Source organism: Eschrichtius robustus, chromosome 3, assembly GCF_028021215.1.
Source record: "Eschrichtius robustus isolate mEscRob2 chromosome 3, mEscRob2.pri, whole genome shotgun sequence".
NCBI lineage: Eukaryota > Metazoa > Chordata > Mammalia > Artiodactyla > Eschrichtiidae > Eschrichtius > Eschrichtius robustus.
The window spans coordinates 20,952,913-20,970,366 of NC_090826.1; the positions used below are offsets into that span (position 1 = coordinate 20,952,913).

Below are 17,454 nucleotides of genomic sequence, written 5' to 3' on the forward strand. Positions count from 1 at the left end.
AATATCTCAGGGGTAAGGCAGGGTTTTCCACATCTTGTCTCCTCACAACCTCCTCCTGGGATAGAGTGCTGACAGAACTGTCCCAAGCAGTGGGTTGTGATGATAGGCAAAAGGGGGGTTGAGGGAACAGCTGCAGACCTGCTGCTTCTAAGCTCACTCCCACCCCATTCTGGGCCAATACAATTTTATTTATTTGCTCCCTTGGATGACTGTACCTTGGGTCCCACTTTCTCCAGGATGCCAAGTGCACTAGCTGTGTGCGAATGACGTATCTTGTGCATTTTAACTTTTTTTTTTCATAATATAAATATTCTGGTTTTGTATTTTTGTGTATTTTAATCTAAGGCCCTCATTCCTGCACTGTGTTCTCAGGTACGTGAGCAATCTCAGGGATAAGTCGGCAGCAGCTCCGGGTCTGCACAGCGGGAATACTTTTTGTTGCTCTATCACCAGAGAGAACAACTATTTGGAGCGTATAGCCTAACGAACTACCTCATTTTTGCCAATTAGAGCTGGCTTTTCTGCCACAGTGTCCTCTTGAAACCCCTCCATCTTCAATGTTTCATGGGAGACTAGGTTTTAACTGGGTTGCCCCATGACTTGGTCTCCTTCTACTGAAAGATTGGAAATTGGTCTGAACAGGAAAAGGTGGTACAGAGAGGTTAGGAGAGGCTGGGCCAGGTAAAAGGTGCAGAGAGGGGAAGCCAAGATTAGGCAGAGGTCATCTGTATGTGTGATAAAGGATTCCTGTTCCAGACCTCTAATCCCAGGGCATAGAACTCGCTTTACATACCAGGTCCATCCTTCACTGGATTGGGCTAGGCCTAACATACACAACAGGGTGTATTGTATGTGATTTTGTAAAAACTGTGAGTTGGTAAGGACAGGTTTTAAGAATGATATCTCTGTACCCATCTTGAGCTGCCCAGGGATGGATATATGAAGCAAGGACAAGATCCTTAATCTTTAACAATTCTGGACTTTTCCTCCTTGGTTTCCAGAGAGACCATCAGTGATGGCTTCTTTGTGGTTCCCAGAGCCAGTGTCCTGCCCTGCTGCAGCAATAATTAGTGTCATGGTAGCTAAAGGAGAAAAGGGGGTTTCGTTTACATGCTGTGAGATCACTGCAAACCTACCTCACTGTGTTGTAACGGGGCAAATGCAATAGAACGCATTGGGTGATGTGTGTCTGATCCTGGGTTCTTGTCTCCCCCAATTGCTGCCCCCCTCTAGTTATTGTATTTGTCTGGGCTTCGTAGGACTTCACAAGTAGCTGATTTGGTGATTGCTAGGTGGCCTAGTTTGTGTAAATATAATGTGTTGGTCTTCTCCGTGTTCTTTTGGGGTTTTATTGTTTACAAACTTCTTTTTTATATTGAGAAAAATAGCCAAAGCATCTTTGACAAAAGGTCTGCACCAGCCAAAAAGATCTGAAACATAAACTTGGGGGCCCCGCTTCTTGAAGTGGGAGGTCTTGAACTACACTTTCTTTTGTGTTCCCCCTCCCCTGTTTCCTATTTTGAACAAGATCTTCTGTCCTAAAAACTGTATTCCTACCCCCTCTTCTTTTCCCCTTCGTGCCCCCCCGAAATGGTCCATACACCTATATGTTTAATTTGTGGGGTGTCTGTGATTAAATGACTTGTGCAAAAATCCTGAAGAAGCTAAGAACTCACCATCCCTTGTTCTCAATCTCCTGAGTCATGACCATTCCTTGATTTGATTCATGCCAAACAGACTGCTGTCTTTGGATGGATTAAAACCTACTTTAATCTCTAATCCTAGGGTAGAGAGGAGCAACGAGGGGGCCTTCCATGTAGAAGGTGGGGTTGGGAGACCACGAAAGGAAAGATGAATGTATAGCCAAGTCACTCAGGAACTTTTATGCAGGTGCAAGAAACTTATGTCAAAGTGGCCACAAGATTGTTTAATAGGAGACGGACGAATGTAACTCCATGTTTACTGCTAGAAACCAAAGCTTTGTGTGAAATCTTGAATTTATGGGGAGGGAGGGAGGGTAGAAAAGCATGTACCTGTTCTTCATCCCTTCCCCTCATTACTGAACTGCAGGAGACTGAGCCCCCTTGGGCTTTGGCGACCCCATCTGGGCAGTGTTTATTTGTTGGTTGATTCTGCTGTGCCAGGTACTTCCTTTCCCATTTGCTATCATTTTGTAATACACATGCTGACCCTTTTCCCTTCCCCTTCTTTTCCTTGGGAAAATACAATGAATAAAGACTTATTGGTACCGAAACTGTCATCTCCTTGGTTGATATTTAAGGTGCTTTCTTCCTACCATTATTTCCACTTTCTTGGATTGGGACTCGGAAGTCACAAGAAGAACCATTAAGTTTTCTGTTCAGCCATTTTGTTAGGAGTGAATCTTGAAAGTTCAGTTCGCACCTCATTACAGTGGATTTTTGTTTCTAGTTAAGGCCTCTTGTCCTTTCCTTAGAAGCTGCCACATTCAAGAGGGGATTAAAGGCTTGGCATGCATAAGAATGGGGTTGCCTGTGCCACTGACTGGGATGAAAGGATGGGGCCATGGCTTGGGGCATGAGACCCTAATAATACTTTGTCCCTTGCTCCTCAAAGCCCTTTACAAATCTTAATTAATTAACCCCCTTCAGCAACCCAGGGATGGAAATACGGGAAACTGGAGAAATTGAGGCCAGAGGAGATACACTGACCAGCTATAAACACATGTTAACAAGTTCACTAGCCTTCTGATGAACACGGTATTTTTAAACATCTAGCTCCCCCTAAGGGAAGGAGGGTTTAGAAAAGAAAGACTTGATTGGAGGCATACCAACTATCACACAAGGTACAAGGAAACTTCAACAGAACAAGGGTAAGAAGTTTCATATATCCCTCTAGGGACTTCCTACCAAAAGTCAAAGCTGACCTTGGAAGATGTTAAAAGTAGCAAACTACTACTGGACTTAAATAAATGGTTTTCCTGCAAAATTGAAGTAATCAGCTAGGCAGAAACTTACTAACCTACGTGCAAAGCAGGAAGGATGGAAAAGCTTAAGAGACTATTCATGGGTGGGTTACTCATCTCTGGAGGGCTTTCTTTGATCATTTCACTCTGTTAAAAATAACCCTTTCATCAGAAAGAGTGGAAGACAAACGTAATGAATCGGGAGTCATGACTGCAGTATCTCTTCCTTGCCTTGTTTCCTTGACACTGCAACCCAAAGTAAGAAACTACAAGAAGGTTCTCTGAAAATGGTAAAGTTTTTTTTTTTTTTCCCTTCTCTAATTTTGAGAAAACTAAACTCCCAATATCTTTTGTGAGTTAGTGCCTCAAATTCCTGCAACCTTTTTCTTTAAAGGTTTGGTACAGAATGAATGCCCTTGATTTTTCTGTCAGGGTTAGTTGATGGCCTTTCTTAAACTTTAGAAGTCATTCTTAGAGTTCTTTCTGGCCTTAACCCTTTTTTGAGTTCTTTGGGTAGGTCCTGAGAATGCAAATCCTAAAATCTTGAGTGCCTTAAATCAGCACAAAATGGACTGATATTAAGTGCCCTGTGAGGCTAACTACGGCTAGGAACTTCGCAAACGATAAATTCACTAAATAAGACAAAAGAGTATAAAAACAGGATTTTTAAGACTTGTACCAAAAAAACAAACAAACAAAAAACACTTGTACCAGAGCTCTAAAGCCAGTGCTGCGGCCTTCCAGCTAGCAGGACGCTGCCTTACCCCTTTTCTCAACAGTCCAAACTGCCACCAGTGGCTAAGAAGTCCCTGCATTTCTGAGGTGGGGCTCTCCTAATTCTTGCCCCGTAACCTAGCCCGCCTGACTGTCTACAGACTCCTCGGCTCTCCCAGGTGGACTGAACCCCGCCTTCCCCAGCCGGGTCCCCCGCACGTGGCCCGGAGCCGGGTAGCCCGCATGGTTCTCCCCTTCACCCCACCACGCCCCGCCCCAGGAGGGCGAACAGCCGAGAACTCTCGCTCAGCTCCGCTCCTCCTCCGAGCGCGCAGGCGCAGGCCAGGGCCCCGCCCATCAGGTGACGGCAGAAGCGTGTCCCAGCGCCCAACGATGACGTGTTCTTCCAGCGCCACGTCGTGAGGAAGTGTCGGTCCCCTCGGGCGGTTGAAAGGTGCCGGCGGAGCCTGTCAAGGTGCTGGATTCATGAGGGGGGATTAGAGGAGAAGAGGAGAGAGATGACTGAGCGGGAGGCAGCTGTGGGAGAGACAAAGGGGACAGTGGAAGATACAAGTGAGGGAGTAAATAATTGGGAAATCTCTGGGGTAGGAGGTAACGGGTGCAACAACTGAAGGGGTTAGTGACCCGGAGCCCCGAGAGTGGGAAACAGCCTGGTGGAAGATGGAGAAGGAAGAAGGGGGAAGGATCAGGATGTAGGCACTACGATGTGACAGGAAGCAGACTTACATGTTCAGAAAAAGGCAGTGCAGACTCTGAGAAAAAAGGGGATGGGAGCAAGGTCCACCAAGCCCATAGAACCAAGGAAAGGCCTCTGCCCCAAAGGTCCTATTGGCTTATAAATTCTGGGTGGTGAAAGACTAGAGGCTTAGGACAGTATTTTTTTTTTTTTTTTGGCTGTGCCGGGTCTTAGTTGCGGCACACGGGATCTTAAGTTGCAGCATGCGAACTCTTAGTTGTGGCATGTGGGATCTAGTTCCCTAACCAGAGATCAAACCCGGGTCCCATGCATTGGGAGCGCAGAGTCTTAGCCACTAGACCACCAGGGAAGTCCAGGGCCAGTGTTTTTGGATTCTAATGCTGGCTGCTCTCTACCGTTTTGGTGAATCCCTGCAAGTCAGCCATAGTTGTTTGCAGGTGTGGTGACTTCTAATTCTCTGTCTTGTTTATACAAGGTTACCTGGTTGGTGTCTAATTGTTCTGTGCTTCTTCTGCTGAGGCAAGAACTATGTCATGGATCAAGGAAGGAGAGCTGTCGTTTTGGGAGCGGTTCTGTGCCAACATCATAAAGGTGAGCAGTGGCCCAAAGCACCAGTTGGCCTTTTGGTTCGTTGGGTAATCTTATATCAAAACCTGTTATTAAAACTGGGTAACCCATGATGTTTATGGATTTGTAGTAGAATTTAACAATGGTATCAAAGAGTCTTAGAATTGCAGGTAACTTCCAGGTCTATATTTCTGTCAGATTATTGTCCTAACTCTCACATTTTCAGGAAGCCTGAGACCTCCCAATATCATTGGGCAGCATAGACTGTTAGATCTTCCTGAAATTTGTTTCCCTAGAACTTTGATCTATTATTCCTAGTACTGTCCTCTGGGCTTTGTTTTGTATTTTTAATTTATTTTTGGCTGCGTTGGGTCTTCGTTGTTGTGTGCGGGCTTTCTCTAGCTGCAGTGAGCGGGGGCTACTCTTTGTTGCAGTGCGTGGGCTTCTCACTGTGCTGGCTTCTCTTTGTTGTGGAGCACGGGCTCTAGGCGTGCTGGCTTCAGTAGCTGTGGCATGCGGGCTCAGTAGTTGTGGCTTGCGGGCTCTAGAGCTCAGGCTCAGTAGTTGTGGCACACAGGCTTAGTCGCTCTGCGGCATGTGGGATCTTCCCGGACCAGGGATCGAACCTGTGTCCCTTGCATTGGCAGGCAGATTCTTAACCACTGCGCCACCCGGGAAGTCCCTGACCTCTGGGTTTAGATAAAATAACTAATCTTTCTTTGATGTGACAGTAGAGCATAATGGTTAAGAGGGCTCTGGAGGCAAGCATGAATGAAAGTCCTATTCTATCATTTATTAATCATGTAACTTTATATGGTGGTTTTGAGGATTAAATGAAACTACGTAGAAAACACTCAGCACAGTGTCTAGCAGTTTTTAATTACTATTATTGGGGCTGTCTTTCAACCATTTGAAGACTACAATCACTCTGTTTCCTACACTCCACTTGGTTCCCTAGATCTTCCCTCAGCTTTTTCTCTAGGAATCACAGCAATGTTATATCCTCCTCATATGAAAGGTTTGATATTGGAGCCAGTCAGCTTGGTTTTATTTTTCAGCCACAGGCTGTCAAGCAGCAAGTAGCAGTGAATTTATGAGTAAGTAAGCCTTGTACCCACACATACACTCACACACAAATGCCAGGTGATCTCAGGCAGTCCAGGAAATAGAAAAGCATCTCCTCAAGGAGCCACTGTGGTCACGTGTTGGGAAGAGCAAGCTGCATGACTTTACTGGAATTTTTTTTTTTTTTTATGGCTATATATGGGGGACAAAAGTAGAAAATGTTGGGAGATGCAGGGGAAGTGGTCTATGAAGAGCCCCTCCAGTGAGGAAAAACAGCCCAAGGAGTGAATTTTTGCTATGATAGACAACAAAAGTCTGCTCTAGGCCAGAAGTTTTGTTTGTTTTGTTTTGTTTGCCCCCAAAATGTCTTTTTTGTTTGTTTTCAAATGGCTCCTGACATTTAAATTTTTATAAAAATCTTGATTGGCTTCTCTTGTAAAATAAGAAGATCCAACAATATGAGGCCCCCATTCCTGTGTGACAGGACTCGGATAAAACTGAGAAGTGTATGCCTCTTTGTCTCTTCTTGGCTGTGTGACTTATGCAAGTCACTTGACCTCTCTGAGCCTCAGTTTTTTCACCTATAAAATGAAGATAACACTATTTACTTCATATGTTTGTATGATAAAAAATTAAGATGAAATGTGAAAAGCTCAGCATAGTTACTGGCATGTAGTAAGGGCTCAATAAACATATAAATAAAAATGAATAAAAGTGCTTAATGCTTATGTATTGAGCTAAAAGTACAGAATACCCAGTTCTTTTCCTCAGGGCTTTTATCATATAGCTCAAGCCTGTCAGCTTGGGATATTGTCTCCCTTTATCTCTGAGGAGTATGTGATGTGTTCATTTGTCTTCTTACTTCACAGGCAGGCCCAATGCCCAAACACATTGCGTTTATAATGGATGGGAACCGTCGCTATGCCAAGAAGTGCCAAGTGGAGAGGCAAGAGGGCCACTCACAGGGCTTCAACAAACTGGCTGAGGTGGGTGCACGTGGCAGAACCCAAGGTGAATGGTCTGTGGAGAATTGGATTATAGCTAGAAGACCAGGCCCTGAGTTTGCTGTGGTTTGAGAGTGTTTTTTTATAGCTGTTTGTCTGTTTTATTGCTTGCTTGCTAGCCATAGATCTCATATCAACATTAACAGAAAATTAAGTCATCCAGTGAATCATCACAAAATATTAGAAATAAGAACAAAATTGTCTCCTCTTACCACTTTAATCAACAATTTATGTTTTTCTGTGCCTCATCCCAATCCTTGTAATATGTTCAACATGACTTAACATTTATAAAATTACATCTATAGCTTTGATAACCTTATTTTTTTCTTCACATTTTGGCAAGTATTTTTCTAGGTTGATCTATAGCTTTCTACCTATATGTTTTAATGACTGTGGAACATTTTTTCTGAGGATCTGACATAGTTTGTTTAGCTGCTCCACTATTATTGGACATTATAAATGGTACTAGTTTACAATAAATTCTTAGAAGTGACATTTCCATAGCAAAGGTAGAGGGTGACTACCCATCCTGAGGTTGAGGTGTTTCTCAGGACACAGGCCTTTAAGTGCTTAAACTAGGAAAAGTGCCAGACAAACCAGGACATCACTCCAACCAAACATCATCAACGTTTTATGGTTTTAATGCCCACTGCAAGTTGGGAAACAGTAAATTTAACAATAACAATGGAATATGTCGATCTTTGTGAAACTCTGTAGCCCACGGATCCCAGCTTCCTGGCACAAGAACACGTCCTGAAGCCAGGGCAGTGATACTTTTTGCCTTGAATGAGTGGTTGTGGGGTTCTCTCCAACACTGAGGTCTTCAGGTTTGTTGATCTCAGTTCTCTTTTGTGACTAAGAGGCAGTTTTTGCCTAGTGCTTAGGAGCTAAAGCTCTTTAGTCACTCAGAACTCATTGGCACCCCTGCTCTGCCACTTCCTGGCTCTGTGACCTGCTGCAAGTTACATAGCTTCCCTTTGGCTCAGTTCCTTCATCTGTAAAATGGGGAGATTACATGAGGATTAAACAAGATGGCACAATCAAAAGCATGTGGCACAAGACCTGGCATAAAGGATGTGCTCAAAAAATTGAAGCTGTTGTTATTAGCCTATATTGACTGAGGTCAGTGGTGGGTTCCGACCCAGGTGTACCCACCAAGTTCGCTGCCTGGTAAGATCTTCAGGGCCCAAGCCTATTCAAGTGTCAGGTTTGCACTGGTAATTTTCCTAAGGTGGCAGTGAATGGGTTTGTATGTCTGATAAGGGATTAGAAAGGTAGCTCTTCAGCTTTATTTCTTCAGTTCTGTTTGAATGTTTTCTGTCCCTTACCTTTAACCTCCAGGCTCCCCATCTCAACACTGTTATTCTCATCTCCAGTTTGTTCTCCGCCTTTAGTGGCACTGGGTTAGAGCAGTACCAAAGGACTGAGTTTAAATTTGAGTTTCACTTCTTTTTTCGTTGAGGTATAATTTCATACAGGGAAATGCACAGATTTGGGGTTTTGACAGTTGCATTCATCTGTCTAATCCACACCCCTGTCAAGATATAGAACATTTCCATCTCTCTAGCAAGTTCCTTTGTGCCCCTTCCCAGTCAAACCCTGTCTTCCCTCCTCTTCTCCTCCCCTTCCCCCTCCTCTTCTGATTTCTATCACTCTAGATGAGTTTTTGCTGTTCTAGAACCTCATATAATGGATTCATATGGTAGAGCTGTGGACTTTTGACTCGTCTTCAACTTTCTGAGCCTCAATTTTATCATCTATAAAGTAGGCATGAAAACAATAATTCCTTTCTCAAGGGGTTGCTTGAAGAATCAAATGAAATAATGTATGTGAAAACCCTTTGCAGACTTAAATGCTACACAGCTGTGCAATTGTTGCTTTTATTCTTATAACTCATCAGCCTCTCAGTCTATTGGAATAATGATGTTATGCTGTGAGTAATAATACCTTGTGTTTTTATGTATCTTTAGCCACCTTGTGAGGGATGGATTGTGATCCTATTTTACAGATAAGGAGACTTAGGCCCTGAGAGGTTAAGTGATATGCCTGCAGTCACATAGCAAGTGCTTGATGGAGTGAGAGACTAGAACCTAGATCTTTACTCTCTCAGTGAAAAGCTCTTTCCAGTAAACCACAATAGCATCAGCATAATAGTACTCATTAAGTTCACATTTTTCAGTCTCTCAGGTGGTGGCTTTCTGCTTATTTGGTTCATTATTCTGACAGAAGCATTGGTATTATCCTAGCTTTACCCAGTTTGGGGAGGAGAAAAGTCTGTCTCTTCATTGAGTCAGGGCTGAGGCATCTCCTGTTTCCCTTCTTGCTCTTTCCTTGTACCCTAGCTCCTTGCCTTCTCCCCTCTCAGACTCTGCGTTGGTGTTTGAACCTGGGCGTCCTAGAGGTGACGGTCTACGCATTCAGCATTGAGAACTTCAAACGCTCCAAGAGTGAGGTAGATGGGCTAATGGATCTGGCCCGGCAGAAGTTCAGCCGCTTGATGGAAGAAAAGTAAGATGCTGTCAGAGGGGGAGCCTGTGTTCTTCTACCACGTCCAGCCTTACGTAACCCTCAACTCTCTTTTCTGAGGCTAGTTAAGGAACTCTAAACCCTTCTACTGTTAGTCAGACCTCTTCAGTGGCAAATATGGCAAGCTAGTTTTTCTGTCTTTCTTTCTTTCTTTCTTTCTTTTTTTTAAAGGGGACATTTATTTGAGGGTATAGAGTTATTTCACAGAATTCAAGGACAAGGATAGCCAGCCTCAGGCAAAACCGAAGCCAGGAATTGAAATCCATTAGGTAGAGCCTCCTCGGACATTTACTTCCTTTGCTCCGCAGACTAACTTTGTCTGCTTCAAGAGAGCAGCTCAGAATGAATTAAAACCCTTAATTGGTCCACCTTAGTTCAAATTTCTACCCCAGGACCAGTGAACTGTGACCAGGGAAGTAGAGTGAGAGAGACTTTGAAAAAGCCATTTTCTGCTGTGCAAGTCATCCCTAAAAAGTTACTGTACTTCCCTGCATATACCCTTGGATGAGACAGGATGATGCATAAAAGGCCTTTATGGGGATGAGTCAGTACTATTCTTGCTATCACTATGTTTAAGCTTAACTTAGGGAGCAAAGCCAGAATGGGGCAAAGTAGAAGTTTGGTGGAGATCATTTGTTTCAAAGTGTGGAACCCTCTCCAGCCAGGACTGCCCCAAAGTCTTCATTACAACCATTCTCTGCCCAGCTCCTCCCGACACCAGGACCAGGAAGATGAGAGAACAGAGAGCTTAGAGCTCTAGTGGAGCTGGGCCTAGGACAGTTCTGTCATTTCCATCCCTGTGTGGGTCAGGGTGCGGGGAGCATAGCCAGGCTTCTCTCTGTCCATATTAGTGAGTCTCTGGGCCACAGACATTACTCCTTCCCGTGTGGCTCAGAATTCACACCCAAGGGGCTGGGGACAGAGGTAATGGGGACACATTCCAGGTGTTCAAATTCTTCAAATTCTTCTGTACTTCACACTAATCTTACCTTTTTTAAGTGCTTATACTATGTGTCAGGCCCTGAGCCTAACATGTACTCTCATTTAAAATTCATATTATCCTGTGAGAAAGATATTATTATCCCAGTTGTAGAGAGGAGGAAAGTAAAAACCAGAGAAGTTTAGGGGTGTATCCTGGGTCACGCAGCTATGAGACAGGCCGAGCCAAAGCACACAGGGTCTTTCTGACTCTAGAGCTGAGCTGTTGTCTGCTGTAGAGACAGGAAGCAGTCTTAACACTTCTTACAAGATCAAAATGCATGGCAGTAGAGGTGCTCCTGAGATTGTTCTAATCAGTCACGAGTAGAGAAGATGGTCTTAGGTTATGAAGTCCTAGACTGAGCAAGAAGGAACCTTAGTGGTGGTTTTCCAACGAGGTGCCACAGAATCCCATAGTTGTGAGGAGTGGGCATGCAATGACCTAGAGGGAATGGGGTATACGGTGCTTGTTTGCATTTATCTGTTTTATTTATTGGGCTTCTGTTTAAGATTTGATTTCAAGAAAGACTTGTTTGGCTAAAAGAAGTTTGGAAAACCACTGGCCTAGTTCAGTTTCATCAGTTGGGAAACTAATCCTGGTGAAGAGAAGAGAAAGGTTTGCCCATGGTCACGCAGCTAGCTAGTGGCAGAGCCAGGCTGGGAACCCAGATCTCCTGGCTCCTCGCCAGGGCTTTTACACCTTCTTACTCAGGTCATGTGCTTGATGTCTGAGAATAAGCACTTTCACAGTATGGCAGGGGTGGTTATGCAAGGTCAGATAGTAATCGGTGGTACTAGGCACTAGGGCTTGAATCTAGGTTTTTTTTTTTTTTTGGCTGCACCACACAGCATGCGAGGTCTTAGTTCCCCGACCAGAGATGAAACCCATGTCCCCTGCAGTGGAACCACGGAGGAACCGTGGAATTCCTGAATCTAGGTATTCTTATTCAAATGTTGCCTTAATTTGAATATACATTTGTCTACTCTAACTCAAGTGGGTTCTCAAAGCTAGGTGATTAGATCTTGCTTCACTCTTGAAGAAATGTGGTTGAGGGTTATAGGGTGGATAGGCTGTGGGTGTAGCCTTCAGCTCTGGATCAGGGTTCTCCAGGACGTTGCCAGATACCCTTGCCCCACAGTGTACTTCTTGTTATGAAGCTCCCATTTTCCAAACATTAGTTGTTCAGTTCCTCCATAGCATTCCCAAGTGTGAGAAGCTGGCTGGGGAACAGTGAGTTCGTGCTCACTGTGCAGGGTTTGGGAGTTATCATATGGAGGCAGTGTAATGTTGTGATTAAAAAGACAGGCTCTGGAACCAGACTCCCTAAGTTCGATTTCTGGCTTTCTACTCACCAGCTGTCTGATCTTGAACAAATTACTTAACCTCCCTGTGCCTCAGTTTCTTCGTCTGTAAAAGGGGAATGAGAATGGTGTCTGCCTCAAAGGTTGATGTAAGGATGGAATGCATGTAAAACACTTAGACCAATGTCTGGCACTTAGTAAACATATAATTAATGTTAGATGTTACAAGAGTAACCAATAATACAACTCCTGCTGTTGAAGAGTTTATTCACCCATCAAAATGGGACAAACAGCACAGAATATGTGAAATGCAACTTGTCGACAAGGACACCCAAGGTGGTGTAATGTGTGGTAAAGAGGTTTGGGTTCTCAAATCAGGCAAACCTGGGATTCGGTCCCGACACAGCACTTAATGGCTGTATGACCTTGGGCAATCCCTATCTAACTATTCTATCTGAGCCTCAGTTTCCTGCTGTAGAACAGGGAATGTAGTAAACTCCCTTCAGAGTTGTTGAGGGCATTCAGTGAAATAATACTTGTAGATCAGTGCCTGACACACAGGAAGGCACTCAAAAACTGGTAATTGAGTATCAGCTAAGCACTTTGCTTTCTCCAGCTCAGCAGGTGCTCTGTCCCACCTCCCAAACCTGCCTCCTTTCCCCCCTGATCAGGGAGAAACTGCAGAAGCATGGGGTATGTATCCGGGTCCTGGGTGATCTGCATTTGTTGCCCTTGGATCTCCAGGAGCTGATCGCACAGGCTGTGCAGGCCACCAAGAACTACAACAAGTAAGTTTTCAGATTTCCCCTTAGGGACCTGTATCAATCTATGACTCCCTGCTAACTTTAGGGAGATGTCCTAGGCCTTCCTTAGCCTGCATTTGGTACAAGAGGTAATGAGGAGTTGGTTTTGGATGCTTGAGACTTCTTCCTCCATCTGCAGGGCAGACCAGAGATGGTTCTGCAGCACCTTGTTATATGTGCGTATACTCACACATACAGTTTCTTATCTTCCTCCTTCATGTGCCTTGCCCCCATATACATATGTATTTTTATATATATATAAATATATATGTGTGTGTGTGTGTGTGTTTAATTGACAGGGAATGGGGTGGGAATGTAGCAGGCCTTATCCCTGTCTCTGAAGACAGATCCTTCAAGAAATTCTCTTTCTGTCCCACTGCTTTAACCAATAGAGGGGATGACCTTGGGAGGGCATGCAGATGCAGAGGGGAACAGAGTTTAATAATCTAGACTTCATTATGTGTGGCTTTGGAATATAATGCATATTTGGCAGTGGATTTGTTTCACATCAGATTTCCTTCCTATTCTTTGCTTGTTCTAATATCACAGTGAATTCACATCCTCTGAAAGCTGGGTGTTAGCAGAAGGGAAGAAGATTAGGAGAATAATAAGGGTCAGTTAGTATTTTTCTTATTACAAATCTAATATGTTTTTTTCCCAAGAAAACTTGGAAAACTCAAAAAATTAATAATCTCGCTTTTCAGAGGTATCCATGGTTAACATTTGGTGTGTGTTTGTTCTACCACAGAAGGGGTGCTCTGTAATAAGTGACTCCACTCCTTAGCCGCCGCCCCCCTTTGGTAAATTATTCTGTTCTTCCCTTCTCAGGTGTTTCCTGAACGTCTGTTTTGCTTACACATCCCGTCATGAGATCAGCAATGCTGTGAGAGAGATGGCCTGGGGAGTGGAGCAAGGCCTGCTGGATCCCAGGTAACGCAGTTGTTCAGCATGATAGGGAAAACAGGCATGCACCGAACCATAAAATCCCTCCTAAGTCATGTACTTGGGCCAGAAGTCAAATCGGGAATGTATGTGGAAAGATTTGAGAGGGATGGTCCCCCGCACTTAGAGCTTTGGAATGACTTATTATAGCCTGCTTCAGAATTTCTCTGTGTTCACCACAAACCAAGAAGCTCCAGAAAAAATGGCATGGCTTGTAGCAACACCGTGGCATTCAATAAAACATGATGCCCTCCTGGCCCTTTGGCGGAGTTTTTCTAAGAATGATTTTTCAGGAATGCAGCTTGTTGGGGGTATTGGCCTTTAGGCCTCTCATGTTCCAGTTTCATGCAAGATCCAGGTATTTTTCAAAAAGAAAGTTGTTCATCATTAGCAACACGGTAGAGTTATCAGAGCTGGGAGAGACTTTAGAAGCCATCTATCTGCTCAGTCCCTCTCCTGTTATTATTATTGTAACCTTTGGTAATAATATTAGTAAACTAACAACAGCAGTAGTAAAATAATAGTAGCAAAAAACAAGCCAGGCAATGTGTTATGCTCTGTTTATTTGATTAAGTTAGTATTCTCATGTTTAAGAGATTTGAGTCTTTTCTCCATTTTATAGATGAGAAAACTGAGCTCACATTGAAATGACTGTCCCAAGGTCATTCTGCTAGTAAGTGCCAGAGCTGGGACTCCTATCAAAAACTGTCTGATTCTAGAGTTTTTGTCCTTACCTTTATTATATATGGGATTGTGGGACCCAGGAGTTTTTCTGACTCCCTTCTTGGGTGTAATTCGATTTTCCTGGGAAACTAAATTAAAAATGAAGAAGTTTCTCAGTGAGAATGAAATTAGATAAGAAGAAAAGGAGACAGTTTTTAAGGCTATTTTATGAATCCCTCTCCTCTCCAACAGCTGAGTGATCTTTCTGTGCCACGTAGTTTATTCATTCAATCAGTCATTCATTCGTGTAACAAATATTTTTTAAGTGCCAACTAAAGGCCAGACACATTGCTGTATATAGGGGATACAGTGGTAAAAATAAAAAACACATATTTCCTGCTTTCATGGCTCTCTGGTAAGGGAAACAAACATTATCAACATTATACAAATTAGCATAAATTTATAATGATGATAAGCATGATAAAGGCATTGGTGCATGGTTCAACAAGAATTTATAATAAGAGGAATGGACCTGGTAGGGAAGGCTCCCCAGAGGAAATGATAAGTGACCTAAGAAGGGGGTGAGAGGATAAGCAGTAACTGGGAAAAGAGGCAGTATTATGAAGAGCTTGTTGGTTGCACAAATACTGTTGGAATAATTCAAGTAGAGAGTACTTGGAAGGGAGCTTGGATTATGGTGGTGATGGTGGAATAGACCAAACAGACTGCATTAAGAGCTATGAAGCAGATCAAATAGAGAGGACTTGGTGGGGGAGTGGTGGGATGAATTGGGAGATTGGGATTGACATATATACACTAATATGTATAAAATAGATAACTAATAAGAACCTGCTGTATTAAAAAACATAAAATTCAAAAAATAAAAAAAAAGAAAAAGAAAATATTATTGAGAGAGGAAAAAAAATCGAGAGGACTTGATGGATTGACTCTGGGATAAGGATGTGTTATGGGTGACTCCAGGGATTTTGACTTATAAAACAGTGGATAGTGGTGCCCTTCGCTGTGCTGAGAACCTGAGAGGCTGCAGTTTGAGGAAGAAGGTCAGGAGTTTGGTTTGGGATATATTGTAGATGTTGAACACAGATATCAGGTTGACAGTAGAGAGAAGTGGGGACCGGAGATAGCAGTATGGTAACTGAAGCAAAGAGAGAGCATGAGGAATCTAAGGAGAGTCTAGAGTGAGAAGAAGAGAGGGCCTACGATGGAGTTTTGAGAAACTCATAAGTTTTACTGGCTGGGTAGAGGAAAATGAGCCTTAAGGAAAAAAGAGAATCAACAACCAGAAAGGTAGAAACAAAAGGGCTGCCAGTATTACAGAAGCCAAGAAAAGAGGGTGTTTGTTAGTGCAGGTGGGGTGGCGGGTGTGCATTGGTGGGAGCAACAGTGTCAAATGCTGTAGAGAGGTCAGTTAATACGTGGATTGAAAATTAGCTGTTGGGGAAAAAACATTAAGATATTGGTTAAGTTGGCAGTATGGGGGCTGGGCAGGAAGATGAGATATAAGTAGATGAGGGATATATAAGTAGATGAAAGTTATTGATAATTTTCTGATTCTTGGCTTGGGGAATGATTTCATAGTTCATTATATTCTTAGTGCTTTACCATTAATGTTTTATATAATTTTTTGTATAAATTAACATATTTAAAAAAAATAAGGGACAAATGTTTATGCTAAAAAGAAAAAAAGCTATTTAGCAAGCAGATTTAATATGCATTCATGCCTGGAACTAGAACTCTGATCTTGCCTCCTAGTGCAGCGTGATTTATACTGATAACACATTGCAATAGCCACTGACCCCCTGCTTCTTGCCCAGCTAGTTTTCTCATATCCGTTTTCTCTGCCCTGCATGGTTTAGTAACTTACCTGTATGGGTTAGTCAGGCAGACATGGCGTGGGCTGGGCGGGTTACTAGGGTAAGGAGGCTGATATCTCAACCCATCAGCTCAGGAAGCTTGATGTTCAACTCAGACTGGGCTGATCAGGGCCTGAGGCAGTGCTCTTTACATTATTCAGCTTTAGACAAATCCATATTTATAACAGAGAGTCAATGAGTTAATTACAGTCAGGCTCTACCCTTCCCATAACTGGAATTTTTCTGTTCTCTCATCACCACCATCCAACTCCTCATTTTCCTTTCTTCCAGGGTAATATATTTTTTTCTAGCAGTCATTTTAATCGATTGTTTTTTGAATCTCAAATTACAGAAGAAGGAATTAGGTTTAGCATAAATGATAGTTAATAAACTCTCTTGAGCAGGTCTTGACCATCTGTAGGCCTCTGTCTTCCTCTTAAAACAATAGTGTTAATAATAATTGCTAATGTTTACTAAGCATTTACTCTGTGCCCAGCACTTGCTAAGTATTCCACGTACGTTATTTCATTTAATCCTTAGACCCTTTGAGGTAGATACTGTTTTTATAAATTGAACCTTGCTGTGAGGTTAAATAACTTGTCCAAGTTCACACAGTTGACCAGGATTTCCAGCCTGGCTCCAGAGCCTGTGTTCTCTTTCACTATGGCATACTGACTGCCTTATAGGAAGGTTGAAATGAACAAAAACACAGTATAAAAATAAAAATTAATAACTAATAGTTACCAGGGACTTCCGTGACTGTCCAGTGGTTAAGATTTCGCCTTCCAATGCAGGGGGTGTGGGTTTGATCCCTAGTCAGGAGCTAAGATCCCACATGCTTCGTGGCCAAAAAACCAAAACATAGAACAGAAGCAATATTATAACAAATTCAATAAAGACTTTAAAAAAAAATGGTTCACATCAAAAAAATATACTAAAAATAAATAAATAAATAATAGTCATCAGATCTTATTATGAGGCAGGCACGAGACTAGTAGGAGTTTATCATGCATATTCTCATCTAATTTTCATATAAGGTAGTGACTATTATTTGTCTTATTTTATAAGACCAGGTAACCAAGGTTTAAAAAGTTTAGTTGACAGGCTTCCCTGGTGCTCCAGTGGTTAAGACTCCACACTTGCACTGCAGGGGGTGCGGGTTTGATCCCTGGTTGGGGAATTGAAATCTGTACGTCATTCTGATGCTGCGCGGCGCGGCCAAAAAAAAAAAAAAATGCAGACACATTTGAAATTCAGAGGGGTTATGTGGGGATTCAGAGGGGTTATGTGGGGATCCAAAGTCCCACATCAGGGTAGTGTGTCTGGAAATAACCTTTATTCTTCTTATTTATGT

General features: G+C 42.9%; 1 protein-coding gene across 4 annotated transcripts in view; it reads left to right on the forward strand.

The window, feature by feature from the left end:
- The first annotated feature begins 4,052 nt into the window (after positions 1-4,052).
- DHDDS (dehydrodolichyl diphosphate synthase subunit) overlaps positions 4,053-17,454 on the forward strand; it is a 32,406-nt gene continuing 19,004 nt past the window's right edge. For 3 of the 4 annotated variants that reach the window (XM_068539217.1, XM_068539218.1, XM_068539219.1), the window contains exons 1-6: positions 4,053-4,133; positions 4,852-4,967; positions 6,878-6,994; positions 9,378-9,520; positions 12,490-12,606; positions 13,450-13,551. In XM_068539217.1, the coding sequence (XP_068395318.1) occupies positions 4,905-4,967; positions 6,878-6,994; positions 9,378-9,520; positions 12,490-12,606; positions 13,450-13,551 (542 nt within the window). In that variant the 5' untranslated portion in view covers positions 4,053-4,133; positions 4,852-4,904. The other variant, XM_068539216.1, reaches the window with a different exon arrangement.